Source organism: Lissotriton helveticus, chromosome 4_1 (genome assembly GCF_964261635.1).
Source record: "Lissotriton helveticus chromosome 4_1, aLisHel1.1, whole genome shotgun sequence".
NCBI lineage: Eukaryota > Metazoa > Chordata > Amphibia > Caudata > Salamandridae > Lissotriton > Lissotriton helveticus.
Genome location: NC_136063.1, coordinates 135,128,969 through 135,150,337, shown reverse-complemented (window position 1 = coordinate 135,150,337; position 21,369 = coordinate 135,128,969). Strand labels below are relative to the sequence as shown.

Here is a 21,369-nt window from a genome sequence, read left to right as displayed (position 1 = left end):
AAGGACTGGGCTTGTCCAAGAGGGCCTTTCAACGTTGAGCTTGCGCTGGTTAAAATGGATCATGTTTAGCTTAGGGCTGTATTACTGGCTACATTATAGTAGCATCAGAGCGCAGGGTGATGGAGGTCAAATGTAGCAATGAAGTCCTCAATTAAATTGGTATCAATATACCAATAGGCATATCAGCAATGCAGTTGAATTGGTAACTAAGTGTGATTCCAAATTTTCACCATCAGGGTTGTACTGGGTGTCGCTGGCAAAATTGTTGTCAAAATGATGTAAGGGTGACAGGTTTCCAAGAGAGTAGAATTCAATGAAGATTTTATTAAGGCACAACCCTGTGATTCTCCTCCAGGCCAGGGGCCAATCCAGCAAATGTCAATACCTGGTTCCAAAGTAAATGACCATGGAACCAATGACCCAGTGAACATTCTGCATGTCTTAAATACACAACACAAAACAAAGACAATTCACGAATATGCCTATGATACACAGAACTACTTCCAAGTTTCCTCGACTTCAGACATCCAACACCTCAAACATCACCTCCACAGCAACCAGATCAGAACCTCAACCTATCCTAGGCAGAATTCCTGCTATTTGCTAAAAAAACAACAATCAAGAAAGAATGCAAACCTGGATCAATGACAAGAACCTTGAAGGCATCAAACCCCAACATTTACTGAATGGCAAGTCACTTGGATTCACCCTAGAGACCAACCTCACCCTCAAGGAAAACATTTCAAGTAAGCAAAGACGGCCTCGTACCAGCTCTCTCTTCGAAAGAAAGTCAAACCGTTTCTTCCAGAATGTGATTTCAGAATGCCAGTTAACACCTCCAAGCTCTTCATCTGGTTGGCGTAACGCCCTGCTCCATGACTTCCAACATTGGCACTCCTTAAGGGCATCCTTCACACCAAAACATGTCTTATCCACTGGCTGAAGAAATATGATCACATCGCCCCCAACATAATTGAAATGCTGAAGAGGTACCTGTGCCATCCTGTGAGTGGTGTCACAATACATCTCGAAACCACAGGTGAGATCCTGAATCAAAGCAACATTCTGCATTGCCTATTGCTGGTGATAGATATGCAGGACCAAGTAAACACAGCTCCTTTCACCCTATACTGAATGGCCTCTTACAACCTTCGGGAGAATGTCATCTGAATGTCGCTGATAATACACAGATTAATCCTCCTGCTTTAGAGACCTACGACCAACATTGCTACTTGGTCACATATAATGTGACGTAGCAGAGAAACTGATAGATTGGTTCGCCATGTTGCTCTCACCTAAAGAGTCCTAAAGACTGCCTAGATCTTTGCATGTGTAAGTGGTGTTTCTGTAGCGCAAACGAATCCAAAATGCAGTGGAGTGCTGCACAGGGTCAAAGAAGTATAAAGTCAACATGTCGTAGGAGGTAGCTGGTTTGTGTACAGTTACCACATTGTGATGTCGTTTTCTTTTAAGAGGTACGTCTTCAACTCTTTCTTAAATTGGAGCAGTGTCGGGTGGTTCTAATGAGGGTATTGTTTAGGATGCTAGGTACATAGATGGGGAAAGCCAGTCTTGTTTTTTTCTAAACTTCTTAGTCTGTAGTCTGATGGTGTCCAGGCTGTGGGTGGGTGGGCTGAGAACCACCAGAGATGGTGCGCTTGTCTGAAAAATAAGCGGGGTGCTGATTCTGCTGGCTCTGTAAATGATGTAGCTGGTTTTGAAGATGGTGTGGGCCTGCAAGGGTACCTAATAGTATCTAACTCTGGTCCAACGATTGTTCCTCCAAAGATTTCAGTAATGAAGAACAGTGCTCGACTCCTGTGCTAATGATGGTGGTTTCTGAGAGCATACTAATGAAGGGCCAGATTAGTCAATAATTAAGGAACACATGCTCAACTCTACTGCCAACGATGGTGGCTTCTGAGAATGCAGTAATGAAGGAGCAGGTTTTGACTCTAGTCCATCGGAGGTGCTTTCTGATAACCCAGTAGAGAAAAACCAGCGTCGAGCTCTAGTGCCATAGGTGGTGGCTCCATAGAGCGCAGAAGTGAATTAACAGTGTTTGACTCGTGTCCAACTGTGGTAGCTCCTGAAAGCACAGTAATAAGGAACAGTGCCTGACTCTGGTCCAGCGTTGGTGCCTCCCAAACAGTCGGCTCAACCCGGTGTCAACGATGGTGGTTCCAGAGAACACAGTAACATGTTCTTTACGGCCTGTTTTCCGTCAAGGAAACTTTTTATAAAATGACCGCTTTAATTAAAAACCCCAGAATGCCACCATCCCTGTTATGGCAGAGATTCATATTGGGTTATGCAGGATCTTTAAACCATAGTCGTTAAGGTTTGCTAGCCCAAGTGTACTGTTGCTGTTTGTTATATTGCTATTAAATGTTTTTAGGGATAGTGCTGGCATCCTTTAAATTAAAACAGTCAAAGTCTGCTTAGCGGAAACACATACCATCTCTGAGGTTTGAACAATTGTATTTTACTACGACTTCTTCTTTTTTGTCCTTGCTTACATTGTTATACCTTTTAGACTGATGTATGGTATATTGTAAATTAAAGTTGCCAGCACTAAGCATTGTATTTTTGTTGCTAAAGTCTATTAGTACAAATGCACTTTATTGCTAATGTAGTTCCTAATGCAATTTTACTATGGTTGGTTCTTTTTTATGTATCTTTCACTATTCTAAAGTTTTTTGGTATATTGATAACTTTAGCTGCTAGCACAAGGTACTTTAATTTCTGCTGCTAAATGTTTACTAGCACAATTGCACTTTATTGCTAAAGTTGTTTTAAATGTTATTTTATTGGGCGTTTTTTATCTTTGCAGTTCCCATTGTTTTAAAATCTTTCTTAGAATAATGTAATGTATACTGTAAACTATAGCTGCTGGCACAATGCACTTTAATTTTGCTTGCTGATTATTTGCAGCCAAATAAACTATGTTAGGGCTTAGTTGTGTATTTTGCTTGGTTATAAATGTACACTGTAGCAGCATATTTTTTATCTAATTTTATTTTGTATGTGTACTCTGCTGATTGTAATGATTTTAAGTAATCAACAAATAAATACTTACCTTACCTAAAAAAAAAAATATTGGGTTGCAATTTGCGACTTACCTCATTATGGCATGATGAATTTTGATCCATTACAAATAGATTTTTTTGCTAATCTATTTATAAGTATATAGGTTAGTTCGCTAAAACAGAATGGATTCAGTTAAAGTCGGAACTCTATTTGCGACCACGTTTACTGACTTTGTACATTTGGCACAAAGTGAGAAATGGCAAGGAAAACCATGCTGGAATATGGACTGATGGCAAAGAGGTGGGAAGATGGATGCACAAAAAGATTAGTTAGTAATGTAATGAAACTGACAATGGAGGGCTTAAAGAGAGGTAGGAGTGACAGTCGGAGGGAACATTATCAAGGTTAATGCTTCTTACTGTCTCAACTTTAGCAGGTTTCCCGCTGGGCTTCATTTTGGTTTCGCAGCGTATCCCGGTGCTGCCGGTGCCTCTCACTCTTATGTCATCAACCATGATCATCCGCTCAGGGATTGTGAAGCCGAACTCCTTGAAGTACCTAAGATGAGTACAGGGAGAAACATGTGTCAGCGCCGGAGGATCTGATGCACAGGAGGCCAGGCGTTTTTTCGCTGATGGAAAGAGCTATGGACTGGAGTTGCAAGTTTCTAGAGGTATGCAGCTAGCTCTATGCCTATCTACTCGCTTTACTCAAGTTTGAGTATTGTGAGGGCCAGTGTCACACAACAGCAAAATATTTTCACCACAATAATCAAAATCACCAGCTCTCAGTCACCCGTCTAATGTCTAATTGTTTCATGGTTTGCCTTTAGCTTCTTTAGTTTTAATGTTAACTTAGCCTCATTTTCGATCGGTGCGTTGTACGTGTTTTTCTATTGCAAGAATGGCCTTACACACATTTCTTTCAGAAAGACATTGATGGCCGGTAGTCTGCACAGTAAGTTCCAGGGTTGCACACATTCAGAACATGAGGCATTGTTCTATTTTCTGTGCTCACATAGAGAGGACTCTTCAGCTTCAGCCTAATTAAAACATTGTCCTACACCTTTGACACAGTTGGATTAGCCTTAAATCGCATCTGTGCTGAAGTCAGTGAGAGGTTCACTACCCGCCCAAAGTCATCACGGAACGCTGCTGAGAGAATGCAAGCCCGCTGTCCCTGACCTTCATCCTGAAAAGGAATATAGCTGTACCTTTGGAGGGGCTTCTGTGGATGCAATGATCTTGGCTTCCTGACATACACTATCAAGGTATGCAGTTAGGTCATTCCAACAGAGCATGCAGATTAATATTGCTGATATGCTCTCTTTAGCATAGAGGCTAGCAATAGATAGGAGTAACATTAATACTACTGGAGCACTAGTAACGTTATAAACAATTATGACTGATTTGTTTGTATTCTTCACTATTCTAATAATGAGTATTGAAATAATATGTCTCAAATGCACTTTTTGTTTTATTTGCAAAGATTAGAGGTTTTCAATAAATGTTTTGAAAATGTACAACTGTATCTTTTCTTTGTAACACTTTTGGCATGCAAAAGTGATAAACAAAAGGGTTAGATCTATTTTCAAGATTTCCTTCGGAATTTGAGAGTCATATTCTAGGTTACTGCCAACATCCATAACCCTGGAGGTTTAGGAGTTTGGATGTGGTACTGTGAGCTAGCCAGATAGAACAAGATGTATTGATTACATAGGAAGACTCTGTATTATGAAGTTGTGTTGCTCTAAATATACTCTCCTACTAGATTAGTAGAACCTATATAACACAATATTTATTACTTGCTTTTTAGTATTTGATATTTCACAGTTTTTTAAATAAAAACTGTACTATTTGTTGCAGGGATTCTGTTTGGAAACAGAACAGTGCCTGGGGCCACAAGACGTTAGAATGTAGGGAGTGCATAACCATACCACATCAATATCTATGGGCCCAAATTCAACTAGCTCAGGGTGCCTTGCCTGCCCTCCTAACCCATCCAGAGTAAACTGGCATCATAGAACACAACTCTCTAGTCCCTAGGGGACCAGTGGAAAGAGATCACCACCTTTCGCTTTCTCACTCATGCATGTCCATAATGAACAAAAGAAAGACATGAGGAAAGTTTACAATATTTATTGAAACTATCATGGTCTATTATGAAGCAACTGTCCTATAATTACAAAACATATGCAACTATTCAGAGTAATTAGCATTACAAGTAAACTGTATACTATGAAAAGCCCTTCTGTGGTAAATGATATATCTTTTCTGAGCCTACCATGCGAGCATAGGTGTATATCAGTAACCTGTGGAATTAGAACAGGATGGACCCCATACCTGGCATGTGTAGTTAGGTTGTCTGCATCTCAGTTGTGCAATGCTGGTGCGCCCATTCCAAAACCTTTTGCCTCTGCTTGACTCCTCTTTGTTTTGTAAATGGCACATCTTGGTTTATATGATAAGAAGTGCTGTATTTCTTGACTTTTTAGGTGCTATTGTATGTTCTTGCACTCGACTGCCCTAGTCCTGATGAGGCCAACTATGAATAGTGGCTGAAACACGTCGACAGAAATTTGGAGACACCACAATAAATTGAAATAATCTAGAACAAATTGATAGTACCTATACAAAAGAGGGGTTTAAAAGGATAAAACCTGTAGGTGACTCTAAGGTGGTGATCTAGGTGGGAAGGAATTGCACATTGGGGAAGATAAAGTGAAGTGCATCCTGCTTTCAAATAAGGGCTGAGAGAGCAACAAGACAGTTATTTGGTCTTTGTTTGTGGTCTATGTATAAGGTGTAAATATATGTGTATATATATGGTGTGATGTATATATATATATATGGTGTTGAAATGTTTTGTGTACATGTTTTTTTCTGAACATAAAAAAAGAGATAATTTCTTTAAAAACAATGTATGAAATAAATACAGAACCTTTAATTCAGTACATATATATCTTTTTGGTCATTGACTATGGATATTCAAAATTGATACATGTTATTCTATATAGATTTATATCAACAGGAAGATTGAAAATAGGATTCTCTTTGTCATACTGTTTAGCTTGTCTAGCTATTCCGAGGCATTGTTTATTTATTGCATTTGTGTGTTGGAAAATAGCAGCAGCTCTTTGTGTTGTGTCTAAATGGCAGGAGATGCTGCTTTGCTGAGCAAACACTAGCAATGCCCCTTCCCTTGGCTCGGTCTTGTTATTTATGGAACATTTACCAAATCTGTAGCTCTTGTCCCTCTCTCTTCTGAACATCAATCTTTGAAGTGAGAAACAGGGATCCACTCTGCTGCCACTTTAGTTCAATCTGTACATACAACCTCCAGCAAATGTCCCTCATCGACACAGATACAAATTCTATACATGTGGATGATAAGCAAATGCTGTTCACACACCCCAAGATTTTCATTAGTCTTTGCTCGTGAAAAATGGATGATATAAAGGACAATTGCACCAGGAAGCCAAGCCATTTCAGTAAATGACTGTAAAAGACCCTTATAGTACTGGACAGTTCTAGTCCTGAAATAATATTTCACTTCCATTGAAGCTCTTCAGAGGAACTCACCCTTGATAGGTGGAGCCACCCTTGAATGCTACAAAACAATTTACATGGTAAAAAACATATAATCGTGTGTTTGTATTAACTTATTTCTTTTATTTTACTGTATTTGTCTAGAAGCTTAAGTAAGGAAATGAAAAAAAGATTTAATCAAATACGACACAGAAAACAAATCAGAGAAGTCACTGAGAGTTCCAATGGAAGCAATTAAAAGAGAAAGCAGGTTCTTCTGGGTGACTCACCTGGCGGTGAACGCAGCCTTGAAGTCGCCGGACCGGCAGGAGTCTTGCGATGCCGGGTACCCCTTGGAGGAGCACATGAGGGCGCAGTCTGTGCGTTCATACCGCAGGTGCAGGAAGGCTTCGGTGTCAATCTGAGACCTGGGGCAGAGAGGTGCAGGCATTACAAACAGCAGGACACCAGAAAGGCAAATGTACTCCCTAACCCAAGAAGTAGTCATCTCCCTCTCCTTCAACACAGCCTCTTACCCTAGAATGAAAATTCCCACCGGTTCAACAGCCAAGACTAATTACCCCTCTCCAGATAAGGAAATAATTGATCCAAGCAACTCCTAGAACCTGTGATCAGTATGAAAATGTCCCTACCTGTTGACAATCATAGAGAAAGTGACATCTACCAACTTCTTAATACATCTCAAATAGTAATCTGATCAATACTTCCAATCAGGATCTGACCCCACATGTACATGAAGAGCATCCTTCATGTACTAATGAAATCCTCAGATCACTTATGGAGGACTCGCCTGCCTTTTGGAGTTACTCGATCTGCTACCAGAATTCAGCACAACAGAGCACACCACTCTACTAAAAATCAAATCGAGGATGAGATGAAAATGATAAATGCTAAAATCCTTCAGTTGCTTTTTTTTTTTTGCAGAGTTTTATATAGCGCGAACTTGACCCGAACTGAATCAGGTATCAGAGCGCTTTACATAGCACCAGTTACGTTACATGAGGACACGCATTCATTTTTGTTAGGCACGGGGAGATTAAGTGATTTGCCCAGAATCACAGGATGTACAATTAGTCAATATTACTTCTCATAGATTGAAACAACTCCCCCTAGAGTAGAGTATGCCACAAGGTTCAATACTCTCACATAAAGGCTGCAATGTGTGACCTTCCCAAGTGATGCACCATGATTGACTTCAAGAGCATGGGAGCATACCTCTGAAATCCTTGTGCCTCCAGCTCTTCGACGCACTCGCGCCCCAGCGCAGCAATCCGCTCATCGAGCAGCGTGTACGATTCCATGCTGTACGCCATAGAGCAGGGCTCCTGTGCCTCATGCACCACATCTGCCAATGCCATGCCGAATGCGGAGAGGATCCCGCCATACCTGTGTGCGCCAAAAGTGAGAGCACAGTCATAAAAAAAATTATGCAGCTTTTTTAAAACTGTGACTTGGGTTCCATGCCCGGCCCACTTCATACAAAAGAACTGAGGGTAGAAAAATGGTGATAGGTAGATTTCTTGAATTCATATCAGCCACTGAGAATTACTCCAGTATGCAATCCAGGCCATTGTGTTTTACCTACCATGGCACGTTTGTCAAGCACCAGCCACATGAAAATCAGCAGGTCTCCACTGAGCAGAAACACAAGCAACCCCAACCTGTTTCAAGATATTTCTGCCTTGTCAGTAGGATGCAGCTAGAGTCGTATAGCACAATAAGCCGGGGACCGTGTCTAGGCATAGCTCTTACTCTTAGGGAATTACAATTGAGCTAACAAAAAAGTGATGAGTCATGGTTTGAATTATCTCAGCCACTGATAATTACTCTGGACCACAATTCAGTCCAATATTTATTTTGACCGCCATGTGACATAGTTTCATGAAAATCAGCCTTGGTCCTTCTCCAATAGGAACAGTCTAGCAAAAGCTCCTGGCCAGTATCCCTCTGAATGTGTAAACGATCAGCCCCAGACCAGTTTTGCCCTATCTGACCTCATCAGAAGTGTGCAGCTCTAGTCCTGTGGTACAGCAGCTGATGAAGAAGGCAATGAGTTTATTTTTAGCCTTAACTCACAACAATGCACAAAAAGACCATATGACCTAACAATGTTAGGTGGAAAAACGGTGTATGTCAAATATTTAACAGATTATTTAACAAAGATATTAATTTCATTGGGCTATCAATGTAAGCCTTATCGAGGAGCTCACAAGCCTCTGCCAACTGGCTCTATTGTTGTCTAATTCAAGTGCATTTGAGTCAGAAAGGGGTTTACTTAATTTACCTGGAAATATCCAGTTAAAAAAAATAAAATCTACTACTTTTTAAAGTTTCAGGCCAGATATGGTTCACATCAAAAAAGGAAAATGTTACTTACCCTGTAAGCATCTGTTTGTGGTATGCGGTGCTGTTGATTCACATGCTCTAGATACTCCTGCCATCGAGTGTTGGGCTCGGATGTGTGCAAGTTGTTTTTCTTCGAAGAAGTCTTTCGAGAGTCAAAAGGTATTGTGACTCCTCCTCTTGTTGGTAATGCGCATGGACATCAACTTCATTGTTTGATTGTTTTTCCGCACGGTGGGTGAGGATGAAGGTGGAGTTTTGCTTTGTATAGAAAGTTTTGTCCATGTAGGAAAGAGAGAGTATTAGGAAGAGTGTTTACTGCAGCGGCAACATGCCTCAAGGGATGAGGGTGAGCTCATGTGAATCCACAGCACTACATGCCACAAACAGATGCTTTCATGCTAAGTAACATTTTCTGTTTGAGGCATGTGTGGCTGTATGTACATATCCTCTGCACAGACTGTAAAGCAGTCCTCCCCCCAAAAAGTGGTGGCTAGTCTGAGGGTGTTGAACAGAATTGAAACAGTTTACCAAGTTTTGCCTGACCAACGTTGGCTTGTTGGCTGGCCAGCACATCCACAAACAGCACATCCACACAGTAGTGGTTTGTGAAGGTGTGTGGTGTAGACCATTTAGCTGCCTTACAGATGTTATCTATGGGAATGTTTTCCAGGAAGGACATAGAGTCCCCCTTCTTCTAAGTAGAGTGGGCTTTCAGAGGAATAGGAAAAGCTCTTTGGCCAGCATGTTTGGATACATCTTCCTATCCACCAGGCTACGTCTGATTTGGATATAGCTCTCCCTTTATGGGGTTTCGGAAAACTGGATGGCCTTAAGACCGCTTTCGATAGAGTACGCCCCGCTGCTAATTCCACACCGACTAAAAATGTTTGAAGAGTCACTGGTGTTTGGTGTGCTCCCCCATGCCTCAGGGGACCCCTGCACTCTGGGTTCTATAGGCCCGAATCCATGATAAACATGGATAATAAAATCTTGGTGGAATTGACAGCCTTGTGGTTCCTGCCACTCCTGACGAGCATGGCACACCCTGACCAGTCGGGTTTGTACTGGTCCATTCTGCAGCTCATACCTGCAAACCTTTGTTGCCCTCTTGCATACAATTGACCACAGCCTTGGCGCTGTTGCGGTGCTATTAGATGCCACCACTGTGTTCGATCCACTCTAAAGCCCTACCTGTTTAGGGTTCTTGTGTGTCCAGGGGTGGGAGACAAGTTCATTTGATTGAATAAATTATTATGTGCCCAGTCAGTTGCTAGACTGCTGGTCAATGGGTCCATTACTCATCCATTTGTGTTATCTCTGGACACCCAAAAGGGTTGCTCCTTATCACCCATCCTATTCCTGATTGGAATGGAGCCCTTCTCAGCTCGCCTGAGGCAGCTCCACGCTCACAGCAGACTGGCATTCATCCGGTGCAGAATCCTATCACCTATGTACATGGATGATGTCACACCCTGTATGTCAGGGACCTAGAGGCCAACTTGGACCCACTTATCAGAGATTTCACCAGATTTGGGGGCATCACAGGGGTCAATATCAACTGGGGCGAGTCTATCATATTCTCTCTTATGACAGCGACCCAGGAGTTTGTTTCTGAATTCCCTTTGCAATGGGCACTGAAACCAGTTAAATATTTGGGGATCTGGCTTAGCTGGGACCAGGATGAGCTTTGAAGAGCCAATTATGGCAGATTGATGGTCTGGCTAGGAGAGCAAGTGGAGCGTTGACGCTCCTGCTGTCTTGAAAGGGGAGGCTAGCATTGTGAAAATGGTGGATTTTCCAAATTTTTTGTACCTGTTTCTTAACCTGTTCCTTTCACTTCTGGCTTATTTTCACAGGCGGCTCAGATCACGCCTCATAACACCGGTGTGGGCAAGAAGACAACACTGAGTAGCATGGGAAACATTTACACTCCCCTTTGAGCAACAGTGGCTGGGAGCCCCAAACATGGATTTATATTAATTTAGTGTGGAAAGGCAATTTGCTTACTATTGTCATTTCCCTACACAATCTTAACCACACACAGCGCCTGAACATAACCACGCTGTCCCTTATATCTCCCATCTAGGAGACCGGGCTCCCAGATGGACACAGTGGCGTGCATAGTTTGGGCGTGGAATGAATTACAGCAGAGGCCGTGACTGGACTATTACTTTGCAGCATCAGTGCCGATCATTGGCCACCCTTCACTTCCTATCACTGTGGACGCTAGCACATGCGGTCAGCTGATGACCTTTGGGGCAGTTTACCCAGATGGAACCTTCGTTATCCCCCAACAGGCTCTTGAGGGACCTGCCGTCACGATGTTAGATACATTCACTTAATATCAGCTACGGGCCGCCCTGCGAGAAGTTCATGATACCCTTCAAGGTTGGCACCTTCCACATTTCCGGTATTGGAGACGACTCTCATGATCTCCTCACCACACAAACAAATCACAAGACTGTACACAGAAAAGCAGACAACTGCACCGTTGTGGATCCCCAGCTCTCACAAGGCGTGGGACGCGGACCGAATTACATGCTTAGTCCATTTGAAATATCTGCATAGGCTGTACTTGGTCTGATTGCTGATGTGAGCGTTGTGCCCTGTGCGACGCCGACTGCCGACTTTATGCACTTGGCGTGGGGTTGTCCAGGAGTGCTGCGCTTCTGGGACATGGTCCTTGATGATATCAGAGAAATTATGGGGGATGCTTCTGAGCGCCCCCGAGGCTAGCCATTCTTGGCTATGTCAAGGACGTCTCAGAGTAGTTGCGTAAGCTGACGGCCATCCTGCTGGTGCTAGCCCCAGGTTGCGAGGCATTGGGGGAGGTACCCCACGCCTCGGAGGGATGGTTGGCTTCGGGACGGAGCATATTACCAGGAGCAGCTGAACATTTGCCGGGAGCTTATGCTGACACGACCCCTCCCCAAAGGATATTTGGTCCCCCTTGCTGATGATACTGAATGCACGTGGTGTAGATGGGGGCTGATGCTGAGAAGGTATCACTGCCCCTGGAGATGAGTTTTCACTACATTTCAGAATTACAATAGAAAGTGCTTCATTTGTGCTTTCTTAACTTTGAATTATTAGTACAGTCCATTTGCAGGTCAGGTATTTCATTTTTGTTGGGTGTTAGAAAAAAACAAATTGACATCCTACAGCCTTTCAATTCGCACCAGTAAGAATGTCACTTAGCCCACTTTCCAAAATCCTCTCACGGCAGCCAGAGAAAGAAAAAGTACATATCAATCTCTATGTTAAAACAATACGCAGCAATTTTACAGAAGATATTGCCTGACATCTGACCTCTCTGACAAGAGAAATAACAACCAAATGTAAAGACATCTTTCCTGCTCTTTCACCCTCTGGACTCCAGGGTGGTTATTTTGGGGATGCAGCAGTAGCTCCTGAACCCCTACTTCTTCCAGTTCCTATGAATAACCACCCACAAAGACATAACTTTCTGTTAATTCTCAAAAAATACCCATGCGTCTTTGCACTCAAAATGCATACTTACCCTTGGTACCAATGAAGGCAGAAACAAGTGCAAGAAACACCCCTACATATTCTGCAGAGCAAAGGATTGCCCCAAATGGATAAACTTTTGTTATAGAGGCACTAAAACATAAAGCGAAATCAATCCAAATTTCTGCATTATTTACTCTGCAGGGGCAAGTGTAGGAAAAATTAACTATGCCACGAAAACTTTTTGTCATGGAGACTCACAGGCAACATAATTAAGAAAGCCACATTGAGACTGATTCACAAAAGCATTTCAGAGTACGGGAAATAGTCCTACTGGGGGACTGTCTTATGCACTCTTACAAGTCTCATAAATTGGTCCCGAGACGTCCACATTTCTATGAGCGCACTAACTGTATGTGGCTATTGGCTAAATATTCACATTTTATTTCCATTTTAGAGGTTTTGCGGCCAATTCACCAAGGCATGTGGGCCTATGTAAAAGAGTACTACAGGAGTACTACTTTACGCACTCCTAAATGCCTCTGTGAATCAGCCCCTTACTGTGCCATGAACCTTTAAGTGATACATACTTGTGAATGAAGACAGCCTTCATGCCCAAAGAGCGAGCTATTGCGCATGCGTGCTGGCCTCCCGCTCCACCGAAGCAGGCCAGAATGTGCTGGGAAGTGTCATGGCCTTTGGCCTAAAGGAGACAAGAATCAATGTGTCACGTCATTGTGTCACGTCATTACAAGAAAACAAAAGGTAGCCTAAAGCCACACTTCAGAAGACAAAATCAGAGTGGACTTCAGAACAAACAAGGCTAACAAAAGAAACCTTCACAAGATTGTAAAATCTGGCCGGCACTCTCTGCTCCGCTGGGCTCTCTAACCCCTACTGAAATTCATAGAACTTAAGTGAACCTCATACATAGTCATTTCATAATTCTTTTTTATTTAATGGTTTTCTAAGGTACTGATGGACCCAATGGTTTCAGAGCGATGTATAAACTATTGTACGTATAATATTTGCTTCATTTTTTTCAACAAAATTGAATTGCTCATAAATACAAAGCTTGTCCTGAAGTCCTAAAAATGAAATGTTTGTTTCAAATGGATATTTCTTACACTTGTAGCTATTTAATATGTCATGAAGATTACTGGGCAATCAATATTTAAAAACTGATGCAGAGAAGAAAGTGGCCAGCCTGCATTACCAGGAGGAACAAATTTACTAGTGTGTTTCTTGGTGAACGTTTATGAACCTATGTTATGGGTTTTATATTGGAAAGGGTAGAGCAAAAGAAGTCTTACCTAGTACCCTAGTCTCCTTCGGAAGTCAGACTTGCTTGACAACCCAGAAATTCTAGGAAATATTTTTATGAGTTTTCCTTTATGAAGGCCTATAAGAACTGTATTTTGAGTCCATTTATCACAGAAAGACACCATTTTTTGAAACATTTTTCACAGGGAAAACACCCATGAACCCCCTTTATTGAAGCCATGCTCGCTCACATCACTTGCTTTCTAGCCTTCATTCATTCCTTAACGCTTTCAAATTTCAAATTCCATCAGCCGCCACTGCATTGCAGATGTCCTGGTAACCTGGTTGGATTTTAACATCTAGTGGAGTTAGAAGTCCATTCCAAAAACAGCTCATAAAATGAAGCACTGGAAGGAATAACCATATGGTACTTTTTTTGTTCCAATCTGTTTTTATTACGTTTTTAGTTTTTCCAGCGACTTTGCAAACATGCAGGATATACAAGGCATATGATGATAGCTTTGCTATGGTTACTATATAGGCAGGTTGTGATACTTAAAAATACAAACAGATACAATTTAGACTACTATCTGCCCCACATTTAAGCAGACAATGCCTACATAAGAGCTTGTGATGCTATTTATTTGTGTTTATTCATTCTCAATATTGTCTAGGCGTGTAGTGCTTGCTAGCGCAATGGGTTGTAGTTGCTTGTGGGCATTGGAGGCGGGTGATAATGTAACAAGGACAACTTAAGACATAACAGGTGTTGTATAACAAGTTCAGAGCTTTCCCCTGGCACCACATGGTACTTTCTTGGATGAAGACAAATAAGGCCAAAGACAGGAATTATCAAGAGGAATTTAGTCATGAGTACATAAAAAGTCAAATCTTACTACACACTAAAAGAGAGAAAGAGAAACAAACAATCAGTAGACATACTGAGGATGAGGGGACTCAACTCAGACCCCCTCCTCCTCAGACAATCTAATTTCATGGTTATTAAATGTATTTTGTGCAAACGAGGTTTGCAATAATACACTTCTAGGAATCCTAGGCACACTGTACCCATAAGGTATTTTATTTGCAATCCCAAATAAACCTCTTAATTAAATGTAATAATTAAAGTAAAACTAAATTTAATTTATTCATTTTGTGGAAAATTAGTGCGTTTTGGTGAACATTATCTGCGCCATCTTGCCTCTTCCCCTGATGCCACACTTTTGTCGTGCGCGCCCGCCATTTTAAGATGCCCCGATCAGAACCAACCCTTTTGCATGCCGCTGGCCCCTGACATAGCCCTTTGCCTTCGCTAAGCCTGCCCGCTGACCACCCCCCTGCTTGCACCTGCCTGGAGTCATAAACCCCTCTTCGGCGCTGCTCTGCCCCCGGCCCTCATCCTGTTCCCAGCGCGACACCTCCCTGCTTTCCTTTCATGATCTCCGGCCCTTAGATGCAAACCCCCTTTTTCCCCGTGTGCCCGTTTTGTCCTCCCCGTTCCCAAGCCGACACCCAGCTCTGCCGATACCACCCTCGCCCCTCCCCGTACAATAGAAAGCTTCCCCCATCAAAGAAATCCCCGGGTTGATCAAAGCCCCCACCCCATGAGATCCAATCAAACTCCCCACATTCTGTGACTCGGCGGATTATCCAGCTGCGCGATGCTCATCACCTGTTGTGATTAGGGTGGGGATTTCAACTGTAAATGTGTGTGGGAACGGGCCCCAAAGGGGGATTCCGGGTATGTCTTTCCGTATATCAAAGCTTTGTCACATATATGTAAACTGCAATAAAACCATAAAACACTGTATATAAGGGGCCAGGCCTCAAACGTAAGTTAGAGCACCTCAGAACGATACCTTCTGTCCGTTTCGTTGTGTTCTCCTCCGGAGAGAATAAAAAACCTTGTTTCCTGCTTTCTAGTCTCCAGCGCCTGCCTCTTCATTGATTTAAATAACTAGAGGGTCACAGAGGCAATACCGCCGGGCAAATATCGATTGTCCCCGACCCGATTGAAACTGTTTTTACAATTGGCGTCCCAAGCGTGGGGCCCATCAGCGACTCGTGGATCCAGTGGGAGAGGTCCCGACGACAGAGTGAACGACTGCAACGATCGGGAGAGCTCTTGCCCAATAGACCCTCGTCTGGCAGCCGATCATCCGAACTTCACTAGTTCCGAACAGACCTCTCTCGAGTGATCTACGGTCCTGACTGGGAACCATCAGGAGTGCCGTGAGAAATACGAGAAAAAGAGGACGATCGGGCGCTGGATTCGGAAGACAAGAAACTGTCCACATGGTCCGGGTAAGGTCGTGTTGCCACGACTAGTTGCGAAATTTGTCTTGATTGCTTGATTGTTCAAAATACTAGTATTGCCTTGTTTATTTTTATTTAGAGATTCACTGTCTGCAAACGGAGAAGCAACAGGCTCTCTCTCCCTTTGCAAGCAGTGGAGGATAAGTAGGGTAGCAGCCGTGCTTGTTCTTTTTCTCCCCCACTCAATAATTGCTTGAAACTGAACTGTTGTTCACAAACTATTGTTTCCTGGAGATTCTCTGTCTGCAAGCAGGGAAGAGACCATCCTTTTTGCAGATAGTGAAAAGGGTAGGTGACGCAGATCTTTGCGGTCCTACTCATTCTCCCCATTGTTATTTTGTTGGTCTATTGGTTTTTTTGGGATCCATGAGGTATTCACTGCCTGCAAACAACGTAGAATAGAAATATTCTATCTAGTCTTTGCACCTAGTGATAAGATAGGCAGTGCTGACTTTTTAGTCCCTCGTTACGAGCCGTCATGTCTGTCTTCTCCCCATTGATAAATAGCCTGTTTAGCCCGGACCGGGTGTTAGAGGTGGACCATATGGCTCCACTAGAAGGCACCCCTAATAAGGACATGTTCATAAACTATGGGTTAGTTACCATAGCTTATAATAAATTATGGCACAGGTATACCGAAGATAGCCAAGACAAACAGTGGCCACTGGCAGGATCCTTCGACCTTGATAAAATAGAAACGTTAGAAATAGCCCTTCGAAATAATAAGACGACGCCAATTATGCTCGACAGTCTCGGTATGTGGCGCAGAGAGGCTACGAAACGACAGAGAAAAGACGAGGATAAACCAAGTAGGGAAATATACCGACAGGACAACCCCAGGACACCGCTACCCACAACTTATCCCCCGACACTATACAAAGGACGACCAGACTTAGGGTCAAACCAATGCGCTTTTTGTAGGTATGTCGGACACTGGAAAGCCCAATGCCCGACTCTACTGAGCGTGAGTAGAAGCAAAGGGCCGACAGGAACGACAGACCGACAGTACGAGAAAAGGCGCGAGACAGAGAAGAACCCGACTTACATAGACAGGCCAGACAGAACCACCACGTTTGATTATGCCCGATGGCACAGATTTCGCCAGGAAAATCTCAGCGGCATGATCAAGTTCTCCTAGGTCGGGCAATGTCAAGACGGGAACCCAGCCTCGTTTAAAATTCACAGACGGAAAGGGATAATTATGACCAATAACTGTTTCTTATATTTGTCTTGGGTCTTTGTATGTCGTACTTGTACTGTCCCCCGTCTGAGTTCGTGTGTATGTAATGTACAAATCTGCGTCATCCCTTTTACACGTGTTTCCGTGTTACTCGACCCCTGTTAGCAGAAACTTAGCATAAAAGCAACCTGGAAAGAAAGAAATGATAAAACGAAATCCGTAGAACATTAATAAACTTGAACTTTTAATTTAAACACAACAAACAAGGAATAATAACGATAAACTGTAGAAAATGGAAGTCAAACAGAACATTCGCCCCCCCCCCCATTCTGGAACCTTCCAAAGTAGGGCAGGGTTACGGCTACGCCCAACCAACGGCAACCCATATAAGGCGAGCCCCGCCGCCAACTCTTGGTCAGGAAATCTTAACGTATGGGGGAGCCGGAGGAGAGGCGGGAGCCCGCAGCCTGGGCATTTGCAGGTAGTCCCGCCACATGTCTCTTTGGCCGGCCGCAACGGGCCTGGAAAGACTAAGGTAGTCCCGCCACATGTCAAGAGGAGAGCGAGGCACCTCTTCCTTTTCTCTTCCGTCACGGCCGCAGCAGTCCTGGACGGCGGGATGTCCTGCACGTACCTCCACAACAATTTGTCCGAGTTGGGCTGGGAGGGAGAGGCGACGCGGACGAGCCTCTCCCACCTCCACCGGTAGGAGGTTTCCCAGCCCCCAGCCCGGCGCCGAACACCCCCAGTCAGGCGATGGTGCCCATACTTCCACAGCACCGGACACACCATGGCGGCACCCCAGTACTTGCGCAGCACCGAACACACAATGGTGGCACCCCAGTATTTGCGCAGCACCGAACGTACAATGGTGACGCTTGGGGAACACCGGATGTGGAGAGGCCTTCATGCAGGGCGATGAAAAGGAGCGGCATGGAGTGCACCGGGAGAAGGAGACGATGTGAACGAGTCTCCCTCGCCCCCCGGTGGGGGCATCACAGCTGCACCCCAGCTGAACGTCCCGCTCTCACAAAACAGGGACCTCTTCCCTTCACTCCAAAGGGTCTCTTCCATTCTTGCAAACTCGACGAGAGTGGCCCCGTAGGGCCTCAAAATGGCGTCTGGATCCGCTGGAAGGCGGGCCCCGGCCACTAGAGTAACTTTGGCCAGCCATACAACTCGAACATTTGTCCCATGGAGCACGAGCCCCCATCTCCGACAGCATCTCCGCAGCCTTGAAGATCATGCAAAGGTCCCCGGCGGAGCCTTCGGCCTTAGCAGGTTTCCGGTAAGGGACGGCTGCTTCGATCGCCAACGAAACAAACATGACATTGCCACACCTTCTGTTAGCGTGAATTCTAGAACTGCCGAAAAGGACTCTGGTCCAGAACCGCCGAAAAGGACTCTGGTCCAAACTGCCAGTAATGGAAACATTTCCCCCTGATGCTGCTTCCGGACTGTGCCGGCCCCGCCCAAAATGGCGCCGGTATCAATCGGAACTTACGAACACCTCGTGGTGTTCCTTCGCACTAATATAAACTTGATGTTCTGAGATTTTTGTGATCCTTTGTACACTTGGCTAGAAAAGACAAGGAGAGCTCACTCGACGAACAGTATGAAAGGATCCCCGTTACAAATGTTGATTACGAATATACAATGTATTATATTTTTATAACTGATGTAAACCTCATTTACGATGCGTACGTACGGTATGCATATAGGAAATCTGATTACAACTGTTATGATTATGTTTCTAAATTATGAAAATATATGCCCCCGAACCCCCGGCCAATTAATAGACGTTTTAGTCTCTTACAAATGAATGAGTAAAACTTTCCGATGTTTTTTACTGTTGCAAACGACACCCCCCACTGTACGCACTTTAGCCATTGCCACGACCGACCAAATACGACCACACCCTCCTAATCCATATGCTGAAATGAATTTGCAAATTAAAGTCTTTGAAACTATGGACGGGTATTGCATGTTTTATTTTAAAACAATATGGGATGGGTAGGAAAGTTCTTTTTCTGTGCACCCTACTCTGCTCTCTCTTTAAGGTTAAAGGAAGATGGTTGCCCGGCCTTGGAGGACGGATCGGATCGACAACCCGACGCTCCGCATTAAAAGTACGCGACTGACTCATGAACTCTCGCGTAGAGGAAGACCGTGACTTCCAAGGATGGGTAAAACGAATGGTGTAAATGAGGGAATGTAAAAGGAGGGTGAAATGAAATAATGTAAATATTGTAAAGTACAACGTTCCGAAGTAGCAGGGACCCAAGAACCGAAGAACTTTAGAACGCCACGGCGTCGAAAGAGGTTTAAGGATCCCGATAGTGAGATATATCCTTTGACTAGATACCTCGCACTAGGCACCTCTGGTTTCCTTTTTATGTTTCCCCGCACACGCCCTACATGAACACACTACCCCCCCTCGACTCCGAAAACCATATCCCCGGGGACCCTGCCCCAAGGAGGAAAAGACGAGTAAGAGGTAAGTAAAGGACTTATGAATCCATGTATTTGAATGCGCGCGAATGCTGTCTCCCCCACCCCCCCCTCTTTTCCTCCCTCTGCAGGTTACGTCAGAAATTACAGCCGAGGTGTGGCGAAGATCTGAGACCTTGCCATGTCTAAATACACGAAACGGACTAGCGCCGCAGGGTGGTGCCCAAGCACGCCTGCAAACTACTCACGTATCGAACAAGCCCGAAAAATTAGCACAACCTGATAAAAAGTGACCACCCTTAAACCAGACCGGAAGAATGAACCCATGTCACGTATGATGCGAAACTGTGAGGGAATGTGTGTGTGTGTGTGACTGAAGCATTGACCCAACTGGTCAAAGGACCGAGAATGCGAGAAAGTGCGACAAAATGGTACCTCCTTTTTCCTCTTTCCTTTTCTCAAAGCACGTCCCCTCTACCCTGCCTAATGCTCAAACTGCGTGATTACAAGATTCTACCGCGGACCCGTGAATACCCTTTACTGTGTAATGCACTAAATAGCCTTTCTTGAATGCACTGCCGCCCTCTCCGTTGCACGTGCACTATTTAGCCTGCCGTTGCACACTCTCTCTCTCTCCCTCTCTCTCTCTCTCTCTCTCTCTCTCTCTCTCTCTCTCTCTCTCTCTCTCTATTTTTGCACTACCACTCTCCCGAGTGGTTAGCCCCGAAATTGGCAGATCGCCACCCCTAGCACACCACCTAATTGGCTTCAAATACCGTCAGTATTTGCACAAACATTTGTCTTTAATACAATCACCCTGAGGCCGCGTCATTACCTCTCCTTTTCCGATAGAAGTCAATGTGAACCCAGGTTGGGCCGTAAGGGAAAGGACAGGTAAGACGACAGAGGTTCCCTAATCTGGCCCGAAATAAGGGAACTACATGTCAACGGCTCCTATAGTACAACACAAGGACCTCAGAATACGCGACCTTCCCCTCCCCGAATCGTCGCAATACCCAAACCAGAAAAACGATCACCCCCGCTACCTCCCCTGTCTATGTCCCTGGTTGTCTCCCATAAAACCCCTGTCCTTCCTAGTTAAGTAACCGGGCTGTAAAAGGTTACGTAGGACCCAGAATGTAGTTTTACAAGGTTAACAGACTAGACCAAGGTAAAGAAATCATCAAAATGAACCCCGCAGTAGTTGAAAAACAGGATGCACCGATAGAAAGGAAATGTTTAGCCATGTTCGTCTCTCAGCAAAATACCTGTGTAGTACCATGTTGACGACTCACTGTACCCTTTTGTAAATGTGAAACTCTAGAGAACGGCATATCTTTGCCAGATTTGTCTCCCGAAGGTGGGTTACCATCAGATGAACCGTCATGCCTGTAATAAATGATTATGAAGGAAGGTCATAGTAAATCCAGCAGGTCCGCCACCGGTCATTCATATGCCAGTTGTGAACGTTAAAAATGACGGACATTTTCATTCTTTGCCTGGAGCTGGGAGAGAAATAGACTTTTTTGATTATCTTCATCCGAAAATTTTCTAAAAAACTGTCTTTTCAAACTTGTTTAAGGGTACTGCTGTTGGAGGAGAGAAGGACCGGATGTGGGAGCACGAGGCCCGACTGCAGACTAAGGGACACCTGCGACATTAGCCAAGGCGAGACCACGACTGAAAAGAGCTGCAGGACGAGGCACTGTTTTCGACAGCATGAAAAGAAAGGGTCGACCTGATGCCCCTGCTCGACGTCCAGTGCCT

The 21,369-nt window shown here is 44.1% G+C and overlaps 1 protein-coding gene across 2 annotated transcripts in view; it reads right to left on the bottom strand.

Moving 5' to 3' along the window:
• OPLAH (5-oxoprolinase, ATP-hydrolysing) overlaps nt 1–21,369 on the bottom strand; it is a 270,496-nt gene that overhangs the window by 84,406 nt on the left and 164,721 nt on the right. For both annotated transcript variants that reach the window (XM_078686543.1, XM_078686544.1), the window contains exons 11-14: nt 12,983–13,095; nt 7,794–7,964; nt 6,848–6,985; nt 3,450–3,588 (exon numbers count right to left, since the gene is read on the bottom strand). In XM_078686543.1, coding sequence (XP_078542669.1) covers nt 3,450–3,588; nt 6,848–6,985; nt 7,794–7,964; nt 12,983–13,095 — 561 coding nt within the window. The remainder of the gene's footprint in view (nt 1–3,449; nt 3,589–6,847; nt 6,986–7,793; nt 7,965–12,982; nt 13,096–21,369) is intronic.